The sequence below is a fragment of the Corythoichthys intestinalis genome, chromosome 17 (genome assembly GCF_030265065.1).
Source record: "Corythoichthys intestinalis isolate RoL2023-P3 chromosome 17, ASM3026506v1, whole genome shotgun sequence".
NCBI classification, from domain to species: Eukaryota; Metazoa; Chordata; class Actinopteri; order Syngnathiformes; family Syngnathidae; genus Corythoichthys; species Corythoichthys intestinalis.
Window position 1 is genome coordinate 29,501,340 of NC_080411.1, and position 14,527 is coordinate 29,515,866.

General features: G+C 40.3%; 1 protein-coding gene across 1 annotated transcript in view; it reads right to left on the reverse strand.

Annotated features, from left to right (window-relative positions):
* Nucleotides 1-9,422, reverse strand: part of LOC130906018 (neurogenic locus notch homolog protein 1-like) — a 50,237-nt gene extending 40,815 nt beyond the window's left edge. The window contains exons 1-2 of the mRNA XM_057819882.1: nucleotides 9,100-9,422; nucleotides 8,236-8,317 (exon numbers count right to left, since the gene is read on the reverse strand). Coding sequence (XP_057675865.1) covers nucleotides 8,236-8,317; nucleotides 9,100-9,160 — 143 coding nt within the window. The 5' untranslated portion in view covers nucleotides 9,161-9,422. The remainder of the gene's footprint in view (nucleotides 1-8,235; nucleotides 8,318-9,099) is intronic.
* Nucleotides 9,423-14,527: the final 5,105 nt, after the last annotated feature.

Here is a 14,527-nt window from a genome sequence, read left to right on the forward strand (position 1 = left end):
TGTAATGAATATATCAATCGCTTCCACACACATTTTAGTGGTCCATTTCATTCAGGAGCATAAAATACCGCATCGAATATGAAATAAACATACTTTTTTTGTGTCACAGGCACTTTTAAGGTCCACTTACTTGTGTGCTCTCTCATCTTATCGGTAAATCAATAAGGGACAGTTTACATGGCGACTGCGACACGAAGACACAATGACGGAGTGGCCTCGCGTTCATATGCTGTCGGCGAAGACGGAAGGCAAAGACGCAAACCTTGGAATCCTGCCTCCAAAGTGGAGGAATTCGATTGCGGGGCGTTGAAGGGGGCTTGCTCCGCATGCATATCAAAAGCTCCAGCGGCGCGGGACCGCGCAGATAACGTCAGCACTCGTACATGTCACGTTGGGCGTGCGCAGCGGTGCTACTAAACATTAAAAACAGCAAATATGGCAGAACGACGGCTTTAATTTACTGTTTTTGTAATATTTTTAATTTAAATAGGTAGAATTTTTCCATTTTTGTGTCATTTTGAACAATACAAAATGCCATTGCTTGGAGTGGGCAGGCATGTTGTCTTCCGAGCTGAGGAGGTCAAAGTGCATCATTCGCTTTCGCCTTGTAAATCAGCACTGCCCCCTAGGGCCTGGCATGAATATTACATCGTTTTCATGCTAAATTGTGACATTGTTCGAATGCAGACGGAACCATATAAATGCAAACATGAAATTTTTCGTCTTCTCGGAGAGTCACCATGTAAACGGCCCCCAAGTCTCTGTGCTCTATTCTACTAGTATGACGAGTGGCATAATACATTCTACCAGCGTTTAACTAGTTGTACTGGCAATAGTACGAGTGCACAGTTTTCCCCCACTATTAACATGTAATTATCCTACAACAGTGATTCACAAACTTTTTACACAAGTAAAACACTGAGCGTTGACCAGAATTTTGAGAGGTTTTATTCTTAACAAGTATATTTTTAAAAAATTTCACCACTGTAACCTTAGGCGTAGTTTGAACATAGACACTGTCATTAAATATAGGGGGGAAATGTAAAATATTTTCACCCTCTTAAAATAACTGCCTCTGTAATATTTTACAAAAACCTTCAAAATTGTTTGTAAATATAAAAAATAATTGAAGTCATTTTTTTTTGTGTTTCCTAAAAAAAATTGGCGATTATTTTAACAAGGTGTCGATACGTCAATTGAAACGAAGTGAACCTTAAAGTACAGTTAACTAAAAATTTGAAATCAGACATTTATAAATGATAAAATGCAACTGTATTGTACTTAAGATAACCATAGCATAACTTTTCTCCACGTCTTTTTTGGGATGCACCCTCTTTGTCTTGAAGATCCACCCACACGCACCACGGCAACAGGTTTCTCCCAGCGATGCAATGTCCCCCTCAGGCCCAGAGCAGATGCTCCCCCAACCTCTGACCCGAAGCACTTTTGTGTCGGGACAGCCTCTTTTGCCTTTTCCCCTCTCAATGCTTGCCCCCACCACACTGCCGGCTGATGGGGCCAGGCCTGCCATCTGCCACTCTCGGTGGTGACTTTATCCCCCATTGACGACACAAAACCAGACTGATTGTGGGATGGAAAATGCCACCGCTGTGGAAAATCTTATGTCAACCACATACAGTAAAATTTGACATCCTTGCACTTTGCTTCACAGTGCTTATGAAACTGTTATGTGAGCTTTTGTCCTCTTCCTCCCCCTTTCTTTGTCTCTCAAAGTGTGTCTGCTTTGATAATTTCTTTGTTTTGCTTTTCGCTAAAATAAAACATTTACTGTACAGTACCTATTCCATTCAGTTGTATGAATACAGTACAGCAAGAATTACACTTTTGTAGAAAAAAAAAATACAGCACTGTCTATTCAGAGTGATTTTCCTGTTTAATGGGATATGTTAAAAGTTAGTGAATTAAAGTATTTTTTTCTGCTTTGAGTATTCGTTTAATTAAAGTGGCGTTGTAATGGTTTGTTTTACAAGTGTTTGCATTTAGTTTTATTGATTTGGGTGGATACACTGCCCTCTAGTGGCAACAGTGAATATGACATAACTCATTTCACATGGCTCAATCCAGCTGCTCCCTGTTAAGACCAACATACTAACCAACATCTTTGCTAAAGCCATCTCCACCCTGAACACCCATATATAACATCACATCACCCGATGTCCAATATTCGTTTACATGCAATATACTATGTGCAATACTGACTGAGTGCAATATTCAATGCCTCACTGTCAACTTCTGCAACTTAACTTCTATTCACACATATTCTATGTGCATTGTGCAATACTTATTTACGTGTTATATTAATCTGCAATATTCAATGCCTTCACTGTCAACTGCTGCCACTTCACTGCAGTTATTATCACTGCCTGAACATAGGACTACCTCATACATATTTTATATATATTTAGATTTTATACTTTATTCTTGGAAGCCACTTTCGAGAATTTTACTTGTGCAATATTCAATGTGTTCACTGTCAACTGCTGTTACTTCACTTCAATTATTTGCATTGCCTGAACATAGGACTACCTCATACATATTTTATATTTATTTAGATTTTATACACTATTCTTGCAAGCCACTTTCGAGATTTTTTACTTGTCCTGCACTGTAAAGGGAGATGCTCCACAATTTCATTGTACAACCGTATAATGACAATAAAGGGCTATTCTATTCTATTCTATTCTATTCTATTCTATAAGCTACGTTTTTGTTTGAGCTAATGTTTTTTTTAATGCATTCGTAATTTAGTATATAGGTATATTTAGCCATTTTATGTCTTTGAACCATTTGTTAAGAACATTGTCAAAATAAAAAATGAAAAAAATAAAAAAGTTAGCATTTTATAGAATTTAAGCTAGCGGACTTACTCGATTATTCGAACTAACTACAGTGATCCCTTGTTTTTCGCGGTTAATGGGGACTGGAACCCGCTGCGATAGATGAAAAACCGCTAAGTAGCACACCCCAAAACATAAAAAAAACTTTTTTGTTGTTCAATGCATTTATTCGGATCTATCATTGGAAAGAGATCCATATAAGACATGTTTTTTTTACCTTTTTCCCCAAAGTATAATTTTAAAAAAAAATTTATGCATCTATATATTTTAATAAGTGGTTTTCCAGCACTTTAAGTGTAATAATTAGGATACGTTTTAAACATGTAACTGTCTCACAGAATTATGGTTTAACAAGCAAAAAAGTAGACGCCCAATAAATTGTCTTTATTAAATGCTTCATTGAGTGTCCACTCAAATCCGCTACAGCTTCTCATGAGTTGCCACAGCAACTTTTTAACAAGTTAAATGATGATTGACGCACGCAGCGCTTTGAAGTTTGAGTCACTGGCAAGATCAAAGCTTAACCGTCCGTCAATCATCGTTTACTTAAAAAGCAAGTCCAGTTCACCCTCTGACGAACTAAGAACAGGGAGAGGGAAGGAGTGAACGCGAGACTAGCGATCGGCTCGGGCCAGCTCATCTGTATTTTTTTTTTTTTTTAATAAAAAAAAAAAAAATCTGCGATGGACTGAGGGCGCGAAGTTTGTAACGCGAAGTAGTGTGGGATCACTGTAGTTCATCAATTAATCGACGACTAAAAGATTCGATAGCTGTAGCCCTACTTCAGTCGGAAGAAGCTGTCACTAAATGATTATCCTGTAGAAGCTGTCAATAAATGATTATCCTGTGGTGTGTTATTTTTTCTGTCCTGTGGAGCCCTTTCTTTCAGCTTGTGTAAATTGTGGATCTCTAACATTTTTAAATTTGCTAAACTCCCTCTTGTGTACCTTTCTTAAAGGTACAGACAACGCATAGTATAAGTGACCATCATATGAATATAAGTATGCAAATCACGAATTTCTTGTACCTCTAATAATGTTTAAACACAAAAAAATGACACCGCTTACTAGCACAACCATTTATACCCACGCACATGCAGCACACACTGATTGACTCAAGCGCAGGTGAGATTCTTTCCGCTACAAGCACATAATAAAGGTCTGTCCCTTTAAGTGGTGTTACATTACGTTACAGCAAATGAATTGTTCCTGCAAGTGTCACAGAGGCCATTGGCTAGTTCCTGTCTCACCTTGTAAAAAGGAGCCAAGTGGAAAGATTTACATGACTGCCTCTCTACTTGTAATCTCTGTTTATTCAGATGATCTTTTATCTATTGTTCACAGCTCAATTACACATCATGCTACTCATATCAGCTATCATCTTTTAGAACATCTAATTAATGCACAGATTGGGTGTCACGCATTCACAGAATCATTTAGCTCTTGGAGTGCAACGCTGAACACACCAGAAGTTCTACTTTTGACAATTTCAAGTGAGTCTTGCAAGGTTTGTCAGTCAAGGCTAGGAGCTGCGTATCTCTGCGACAGATTTACTGGAACGATTATTGGTGGTCTAGTGACAAAACAGGTTCCAACCATTCAATAGCGCGTGATTCAGAACAGGAGCAGTCAAATGCCCATTGACTCCTGCTTGTGCAAAGCATTGGGGCACCCAAGGAACGGACTCTGCCCAGAGCGGATCGCTGGCTTTAGGGATTAAATAAAGTTGATTCAATGATGCACACTTGTACACTTGTGATGGACTTAGGCTCACATGGAGCTAAGCCCGGACCATGTTGGTAACCCTCTCCTTGTGGGAGAGAGAAACATCTCTTTCTGGTTGTGCGCTTGGGAGCCTGCCGCAGACGGGCTTTTGCTAGTGAGACATTTTACCGTCACTATGCAATGCCAGACAACTCAGTGCAAGGTCAGAGAGGTCTGATCGCATGGCCGGGGGTCTATTTTGGTCAAATGCTGGATTTCGAGCAGTTGCAGGTGTTTCCTATGTTTATTCCTGTTGGTGGAAAACAGCCTTTATTCGGTAAAGCAGCACCCATCAGTCTTGCAACCTTTGTTTGCCCTTATTAGCGTGCCACAAAGTTGGGTTTTATAAGCCTACAACTTCGTGGGAAACAGGAAGAGGAAGACACTTTGATAACTAACAACAAAGCCTGCATCTCCTTTGCTATTGTTTTATATCTTTTACCATATTTCTGTTTGGACAGCATGGTAGGTGAGTGGTTAACCTTTTTGCTTCTTAGTTCTTGCATGTGTGAATAAAAGTGTGAGAAAGCCAGTCCAACAGTTTAAATCAGGGGTCTCCAAACCGTTCCTTTTTCCAAACCGTTTTGTTCATACCGATCAAGAACAGACCTTTTAACCAATGTGGTTTCTACTAAAACAAGCAGCACCCGAATGCAATCAACTGATTATACTTATAAAACACCAGATTGGTGAAAAGGTGTGGTCTTGTTTTGTTGGAGTGAAATCCTGCACCCACTGAGGCCCTATGTGGAATAGTTTGGAGACCACAGGTTTAAATGAATTGGACGTCTATTGTTGTCAATGGCACGCTTAAGAGTGCTATTGGGGAGCATAACCAGTGTGTATTTCAGGTTTTATTCCAGCTTAGTTTTTATTAGCATTTTATAACTTCATACTTTTATTTATTAATATAATATAAAGACAAACAATATTTTAAATACTAGTGCATACAAAAAATATTAATTAAAAATAATTATGAGGGAGTCTGGAGACCTGGGACCCACATACTGTACATGGACATCACATTTTGGGTCATATAGGACACGCTTGTAGGGCTGCAGCTATCGAATATTTTAGAAGTCGATTAATCGATGGACTACTTAGTTCGAATAATCGAGGAATCAGATAAGAAACATTAAAAATTAAAATCCCTGAGCTGAGCCTCAAATGTTTTTGTTTTTTTTAAAATGAGTATCTATGTACAACAGAAGAACAACTGGCTAACTTAAATAGAAAATCTCTGCTTGCTTAAATGCTATAAAATGCTGAAATTTTATTTACAATGCTGTTAACAAATGGTTCAGACACATATTCCCAAAAATTGGCTAAATATACCTGTAAACTAAATGATGAATGCATTAAAAAGCATAAGCTCAAACAAAAACTTAGCTTATTTTGGTCTTAACAGGGAGCAGTTGGATTCAGCCATGTGAAAAGAGGCAGACCAGAGGGCAGAGTATCCACCCTAATCAATAAAACTAAATGCAAACACTTTTAAAATAAACCATTACAACGCCAATTTAAGTAAACGAATACTCAAAGCAACAAAATTTAATTTGAATATTTTTTTCTAATCGAATACTGAAGTTAATCGATTAATCATTGCAGCACTACACGCCAAATACTAATGTTTTGGCCTACATGACCCAAAACATGATGTCTACATACAGTATGTGGACGTCAGATTTTTGTTTTTTTTGTTTTTTTAATTACCAAAAATAGTCACTTGCCCTATATAGGGTTGAGGAGACATGTTAAGGAATAATCTAGTACTGTTTTATTCAACTGTCAACGTGATTTTTTAACCAGATTGTCAGAGTTATTGTCTACACACGGGGATATACTCCCAGTAAACCCATTGAAAAAAAAAAAAATCCCATCTGATTACCAGTTTATGCCCACACTAATCTGACTAGTGAATTTACACTCAGTTCTCACGCTTTGTGGGAACCCAAAGAGGATTCCGATCTTTACCCCGTACAACTGTGTCACCATATGCTTCAATGCTGAAGCACGAATACACGGAAATAGGCTTCTCCCAATGCAGACACACTGCTTGGTTACCCACAGAAGATCAGTAGTTCTGTTTGCTGAGCTGCCGGTGTTTTCTGTGATTGACGGCTGCTCAGCGTGTGATGATTAATAGGAGAAAGAAGAAGAACGCGGGCGACGCGCCGATGCTGTCTGCTTTTAATTGGGACCGAGCCCCACAATACCTCTTTGTAGAGGTGGAGAACGCCAATATAGATGCGAGCATATGCGCACGTGTGGACAGAGTGTGTGTTTGGGGCGGAGGGGCAAGTGTGCAGATTAGATACTGTGAAATGATGGCCTAGGGTTAGTAGCAACGCATCCTCACTGCTCCTCCTTTGTCCCCACAGACCAGATGAGGCACCCACTGCGACCACATGCCCTGAGGTGGTAGTGGCGGCGAGGGGGGAGTCCCACCCTGGAGTCACAGTGGAGGAAGGGACGCCTCAACCAGAACCAAGAGAAAATTACAACTTCTGTCCTTTCTTCTTTTAAGATCAAAACAGGGTTTTGTGGTAGATTAGTGGTTAGCATTTAGGCCAGGTTCTAATCTCAGCTGCGGCCTTCCTGGTTTCCACCTACTTTCCAAAACATGTTAGGTTATTGAATTTTTCCCAGAGGTGTAAATGTGAGTTTAAATGCTTTCATGTCTGTTCTGTATGTGCCTTTTAATTGACTGGAGACCAGACGAGAGTTTAGCCCACTTGCCTCACCAAAGGTAAACTGGGATCACCTCTAGGTTCAGCAGCTGTAGAAATTTGATTGTGGAAGAACTGAATTCTATACTCAAATTCAATATCCAAACCAGAGAAATCAACTAAATTTTATTTCTCCCCCCCCTCCCTAATTCCCACTTGTTTGCCTTCAAATTTCAGCACTTTCCTCCAATCAATCTCACTCTGTTGACATCCAAACCAATTAGATTTCGCAGCCATCTGGCCTTCTAATGGAGATCACACACGAGTGATGCAAAGGGTGGGGGTCAGGGGGTGGGCTTATCCATTCAGTAAGCCGGAGACAAGCCTTTTGGATGTGAAGGGGTGCTGGCTGGGAGGGGTTTATGCCAGCGGTTTGGTGAGTGTGTGAGCGAGTGTTTGGGGTGTCTGTAGCATGATGGGAAGGCCCACTCCGATTAGTCACACAGCATTATTCCCCACTGCACAACAATGGGCGACGGGCGGCGGGCGAGCCCCAGCTGTCGCCCTCGTGAAAGAGCAGAAAAACAAGATTTAGGGCTGGACGCGTACTCGCACTTTGCAGTTGAGGGGGTCTTGCATTCATTAACGGGCAGTGGGGTTGGGGGGCTTTTGTCCCACTGGCCCTTCCGCACATCTCTAGGCCCGTTGAACCTTTTTTCTCCCATCTTTAGAAGGGAACGGTTGGCCCCTGTGGCGGGGGTAACACTAGAAAACACACCGGAGCTAGAGGAGGGTCCCGGGGCCTCTGGTTGCCGGGCACAGGGACCGCTCAAAGGCCGGAATGGGAATGGGGGCAATACGTGGTGTTCCTCCCTGCTCTCTATACTCCCAAAAGCGCTCCGATTCAAAGACGGCCCAACAAAGTAAATGTTTTGATTGACTTACTTGCAGTTTCCATCTCCATTGGGGGCGGCTTCACACCTTCCTCCATTTAGGCAGGACTCAGTGGGCAGTGAGCATTTTAGACCTGTTGAATGTGCACAACAAACTTTATTATAATTTCATCCAGGCTTGTTATAATCCCCAAAAGAGGAAATCATGCAGATATAAACAATAATGCTGATATACAGAATCTAAAATGTGATGGTGGTTGGGTGAGAGGACACAGGTGGGGACCGAGGGGCGTGCTTCCTGATGGTGCGTGGCTTTCTTTTAGGGGGGTGCGCACACTTTGTGAGAGAGGAAGGGGGGAACAAAAAGCGCGCGGCAGCTGCTGTACTCAAACAGGGAACAAAAGAAATCAGTCCAGCACGAGCCATAAAGCATTCTCCTCGTGCATTGTTTACCTCCTCCACACCCAATACCCCCGCCCCCACCTCCACACTCTCCCACACATGCAGACAAAAGTCGCCCCCCCCCCCCCCCCCCCCCCTTCGCAAAAGTCTCCCTTGAGCGTCCCCTAACATGCACGCACCAACTTCTATTATCCTTCATGTTATTCAAAACCGGCTCAATTCAACAACAAACTTTGAAAGCTTTTTGCACCAACTTAAGTTAAACACATACAAAACTTTTGATTTCTAAATATATAAAAGTAAAAATGTAAAAACTATTTCAAACTACCAATATATTAAACACACTTCACAGTGTAAGTATTTAAATGTACTTTGTGAAACTACGATTACTGCAAGAATGCACTTTGCTAGCCGTGTCTAGAATGCGCAGTTACTTGTACGTATTGTAATGTCTTATTATCAAATTCCGAAATGTAAAACGGTCAAAAATCTTAAAGGAAAAAAAAAGTTTTACCTTGCGCGACAAAGATAACGGCCGAAAGGAGAAATGCTAGTCTCCCAAAGAAACGATACATTCCTCCTCTTCTACTTCACAAATTGCGTGGGGTTGGCATAGATCCACAGTTGGCGGCGATGTAATCCAGGTGTGAGGGTGACGGGAAAACGGAGGGGGAAAAATCAAATACCAAGCCGCACACACAAAAAAGTGAGTCTCTTTCTGTAAATCCTCGTAGAGAAAGCACAGTCAGGTCATAGGTGTTAACTTGATGCTTGCGGAGTTCTCAATGAAGTGTTGAAGCAGCTCGGTGCTTTCCGGCCGGTCCTCCCACTTTAGACCCCCCCACCCATCCCTAGTTTTATGCAGCTGGTGTGGGATGGATGAGGGCGGGGGTGGGCACGTTTCACTAGATTGCACTGTCTCAATGATGATCTGCTATAACTTTTAAAGCGGAATATTGCTAAAGATCAGAGGTGGGTAGAGTAGGCAAAAATTTTATTCAAGTAAGAGTAGCGTTACTTCAAAATAATATTACTCGAGTAAGAGTAAAAGTAGTCGTCCAAAAAATCTACTCAAGGACAAGTAAAAAAGTTTGCCTGGTATACCTGGCGAGCGTCCGGTGTTGTGCCACGACAGGCCGGTGTGTGCCGAAAAATAGCCGGCCCGCGTGAAATGTCCCCCCTGACGGGAACGCTTATTTATAACGCTTTATTAAGGTGAAAAAATCAGATGTTTTCATGGACGCATTACAGTAATGGATTTACGACTGTAAAATCAGTTTTAAATAGATTACACAAAATACTAGTACTGTATTTTAGTAACAAATCGTGGACTCATGAGCCACATAACCATCTTTGAACAGAAATATATTACTCTCAGGTTTTCACGACCATATCCCAAAGACAATCACACATTTGTTAGTTCAAGCAGAGTAAAATAATACATATTCGCAGTACAAGAAAATCGTTTCCATTTCCATCGATTGGTACGAAAAAGCTGTTTGTACGAGTGACGTGTTGCCGCTCAATAATAAAATAAATAAATACAATAAAATAAACGCTCAATAAAGCGTTATAAATAAGCGTTCCCGTCAGGGGGGACATTTCACGCGGGGCGGCTATTTTTCGGCACAACACCGCCCCACACGTCACTCGTACAGACAGGTTTTTCTTACCAATCGATGGACACGGAAACGACTTTCTTTTACCGTGAATATGTATTATTTTCCTCTGCTTGAACTAATAAATATTGTACTGTGAATCTGTATTATTTTGCTCTGCTTGAAGTAATAATTTTTATATTATTAAATTATATTATTATTATTATATTATTACATTTAAAATTTTTATAATAAATTTTCGGCACAACACCATCGGATCAAATTCCGAGGGCGGAGCAAGCCACAGCAAACAGACAGCGGAATGGACCAATCAGCGACGGGCAGACGTGACGTTGTAAAGCGACAAGTAATTAGCGTGAGCGGGGAATGGAGAAGTTTATTCAACATGGTTAGCACGAGCCATGTTGACTGTTGTCAATGACTTTTTTCTATGTGTTTATGGTAATTTAAAACTGGTTTTACCGCGGATTGGAACATATTCTCGGGTCTCCCGTTCGCCATCTCTGTTGTTGTAGTCTTTCGGCGCGCAAGAGTGACGTTACTCGTTAAGAACACGTCACGCAAATAAACAAATATGATTGGATAATTGATTTTGTACCTTGCTCGAGAGGCCATAAATGGGCTGGGTCCCAGACTATTTCTCACAGTGTTTGAAAAATACAGGGAGAAAAGTCTGGCTGTGCCAGGCAATAAAAAAGTATCCAGTGAAAAGAATTATCAAGCAAGGGCGTAGGTTTGGTCTTTATATTGGTAGGGACAATATAACAGCAAAACCTGCATGTACACTTTTTGCTGGGGACGGGACATTAATAAGACCAAACACATTTGGTGAATGGGGGTCAGGGCTACATTTCTCACCAATATGAACCTAATTAATTGATAGGCTAAATGATGAATGCAAAATAAATCTGTATTGACCCATACTAACTTTCAAACTGCAAATTTATAATGTCTTAATCTGATAATTTTTAAAAAATCTAGTCAAATAATTTTCTCTCATCTTTTTTTGAGTGTTAAAGGCAGTGTTGTTAATAATGGCGTTAGAATATAACAGCGTTACTAACAGCGTTATTTTTCCAGTAATGAGTAATCTAATTAATTACTTTTCTCATCTTGGCAACGCCGTTACCGTTACTGAGGCGGGAATGGCGTGCGTTACTATGCGTTACTAAGTTGGTTGAATAAAAAAAGACTTGAGACGAGAGAGCAGAGCAGGAGTGGGGAAGACGCCGTTGCAAACGCGATGCTCGGTGGCTCCAATAATAGACCCCTATCACCAATGTCACACAATCACGTGATCGCTGTATTGTGCCGCCATATTGTCCGTATTGTCATTGATCATAGTTTCTAAAGGTGGATTCACTTGCAAATTATGGAAGCCCCAGTGCTTTCAGACGCTGTAAACTCATTGGATGAGTTGCATAAAAGCCATTATTTGGAAAAGCTTCGGTCGATCCAGTCGCCAGATCCATATTTGATGCCCAAACCGATGTTTCCTCCCGTCCGGTCCCGAAAAATAGCCACCCCGCGTGAAATGTCCCCCCTGACGGGAACACTTATTTATAACGCTTTATTGAGCGTTTATTTTATTTTAATTATTTGCTTATTTATTTTATTATTGAGCGCCCACACATCACTCGTACAAACAGCTTTTTCTTACCAATCGATGGACATGGAAACGATTTTCTTGTACGGTGAATATGTATTATTTTACTCTGCTTGAACTAATAAATGTCTTACCTTTGTGATTGTCATTGGGATATGGTCGTTAAAACCTGTTGACTAATACATTTCTGTTCAAAGATGGGTATGTGGCCCAGTCCACGATTTGTTACTACAATACAGTACTAGTATTTTGTGTCATTTATTTAAAACTGATTCTACAGTCGTAAATCCATTACTGTAATGCGTCCATGAAAACATTTCATGTTTTCGCCTCAATAAAGCGTTATAAATTAGCGTTCCCGTCAGGGGGAGGACATTTCACGCGGGGGGGGGGGGGGGGGGGGGGGGGTTGGGGGCATTTTTCGGCACAACACCCCGCGTGAAATGTCCCCCCCCGACGGGAACGCTAATTTATAACGCTTTATTGACGTAAAAACATCAAATGTTTTCATGGACGCCTTACAGTAATGGATTTACGACTGTAAAATCAGTTTTAAATAATGAAATTACACAAAATATTACTACTGTATTATGGTAACAAATCGTGGACTGGGCCACATGACCATCTTTGAACAGAAATGTTTCAGTCTACAGGTTTTCACGACCATATCCCAAAGACAATCACACAGGTATGACATTTATTAGTTCAAGCAGAGTAAAATAATACATATTCACGGTACAAGAAAGTCGTTTCCGTGTGGGCGCTCCCGTCATGGGGGACATTTCACGCAGGGCGGCTATTTTTCGGCACAACACACATAGCAACTACTAAAATGACCGTTTATCTTCTCTGTTACTGCAACCAACCGCCACACATGCCCTCACCATTTTGATTAATCAATGTTAACGATTGTCAGGTTTTTGGGTTCGTTTACTAGGCGGTGATTCCTTAGACAAGCAGAAAAACACGCAGTAATAGGAGGAATGTACGTAGTGGTAATATGTAAACACGATGAGCAGACGGACAATATGGCGGCACCAGTCAGGGGGCGGAATTGTGACGTCACGTGATTGGGGTCTTTACATTGGGTGAATGGGGGTCTGGGCCACATTTCTCACGAATATGAGCCTAAATTATTGATAGGCTAAATGATTAATGCAAATTAGATCTGTACCAAGATAGCAGACCGACATTGAATAAATATTGAATTTCCATCAAAATAATCAGTATGGTTGACATTGAAATTTTCGACGTCAAGTGATGTTGAAACAACGTTGTTCTGTGGTATGTCAGGCGATGGTTGGGTTAACATTGTTTTATAGTTAGTGAAACTAATGCTGACAAATAGTTGATTTATCATTGACCGGGAAATATGAATGAAAAGTCATTGAATTATGGATGAGCGGGCATTTTGGTCAAAAACATAACACTGATTCATGATTGTTATTGTTAACATTGATTGTTCCAATATTATTAATAATCGCAATGACGTTTAAAGGTTAAAGCTGTATGTATTTCAACGTTGAAACAGCATTAAATGAGGGTGCAAAAGTGACGTTGATTCAACGATATAAGATCGACAGCGGAATGTTGATCCAACATCTTTTCAACGTCGTGTGCTATCTGGATATTGACTTATACTAACTTCACGTGATACACCGTTTGATTTAAACCTTTGTTTTCAAAAACTACTAAAGAAATATTTTGAAAACTTCCAGAATAAATGCCTGGATTTTATTAGCAAATTAAATTTGCAACATTTGAACATAATTTATTACATTAACATACACAATAAATACAAATTTGTTAATAATCTCTTAACTATCCAAGAATGCAAAAAAATAAACATTTGCCTTAAGACCACTCAACATTGTCTGTCCAAATAAAGAAATAAAATATAACTGAAAAAACTTCTTAGTCAGGGAATAACAAAAATAAATAAAATTGAAGCCTTCCTTCAGGTAAAACACTACTGCTTTTGTCAACAAGCCCCTTGAAACACAACAAAAATGAAAGCTCCTTTAAGCTGCTTTAAGAAATAAATGAAATAAAAATGAAAATTGGGGAGAAAGGGGTAAACCTCGGTTCACTACATTTCTTAAAGTTTAATTAACGTTAACACATACAAGAGGACCCTTCTTTCTAAGCAGCTTCCTACTCGACTTTTACCGGTTACCAAATTCACACAGTTTAATGTTATGCTAACTCTGATACAGGTCGGACTTTTAGTAGCAAAATAAGTGGGGTGTTCCCCACCTCCACAACATTTATGTCTTTTTACATTACTTACAGTGGCTGCTGCTGACAAAAAAAAAAAAAAAAAAAACTGTTAATATCCCTTCTTTTCAAAGGGGGCAGAGGGGGCGGCATCTTGTCGACATGTATTTCTGTCAAGGCTGCGAGTGCGTTTGTGTGTTGGGGGGGTGGGGGTTCATCAGCCAATCAAATGTGCGTTTGAGGGGGGAAAAATGGACCGACACATTCAAGCAAACGAAAAGGGGTAAATGTTAGTTTGAATATACTGTAATGAAAATAATTCACTTAAGACATTTAGATATCATACATACAGATGTCATTAAAGCACCGTAAAAAATAAGTATTTGACACAAAGCGGCACCGTCAGCATGACTCGATAGCGCGGATATTAATCTCTCTCCCAGATTTTATTTGGCAACGGTTGACCACGGAAACCAGAGCCATGACCATTTTAGTTTCAT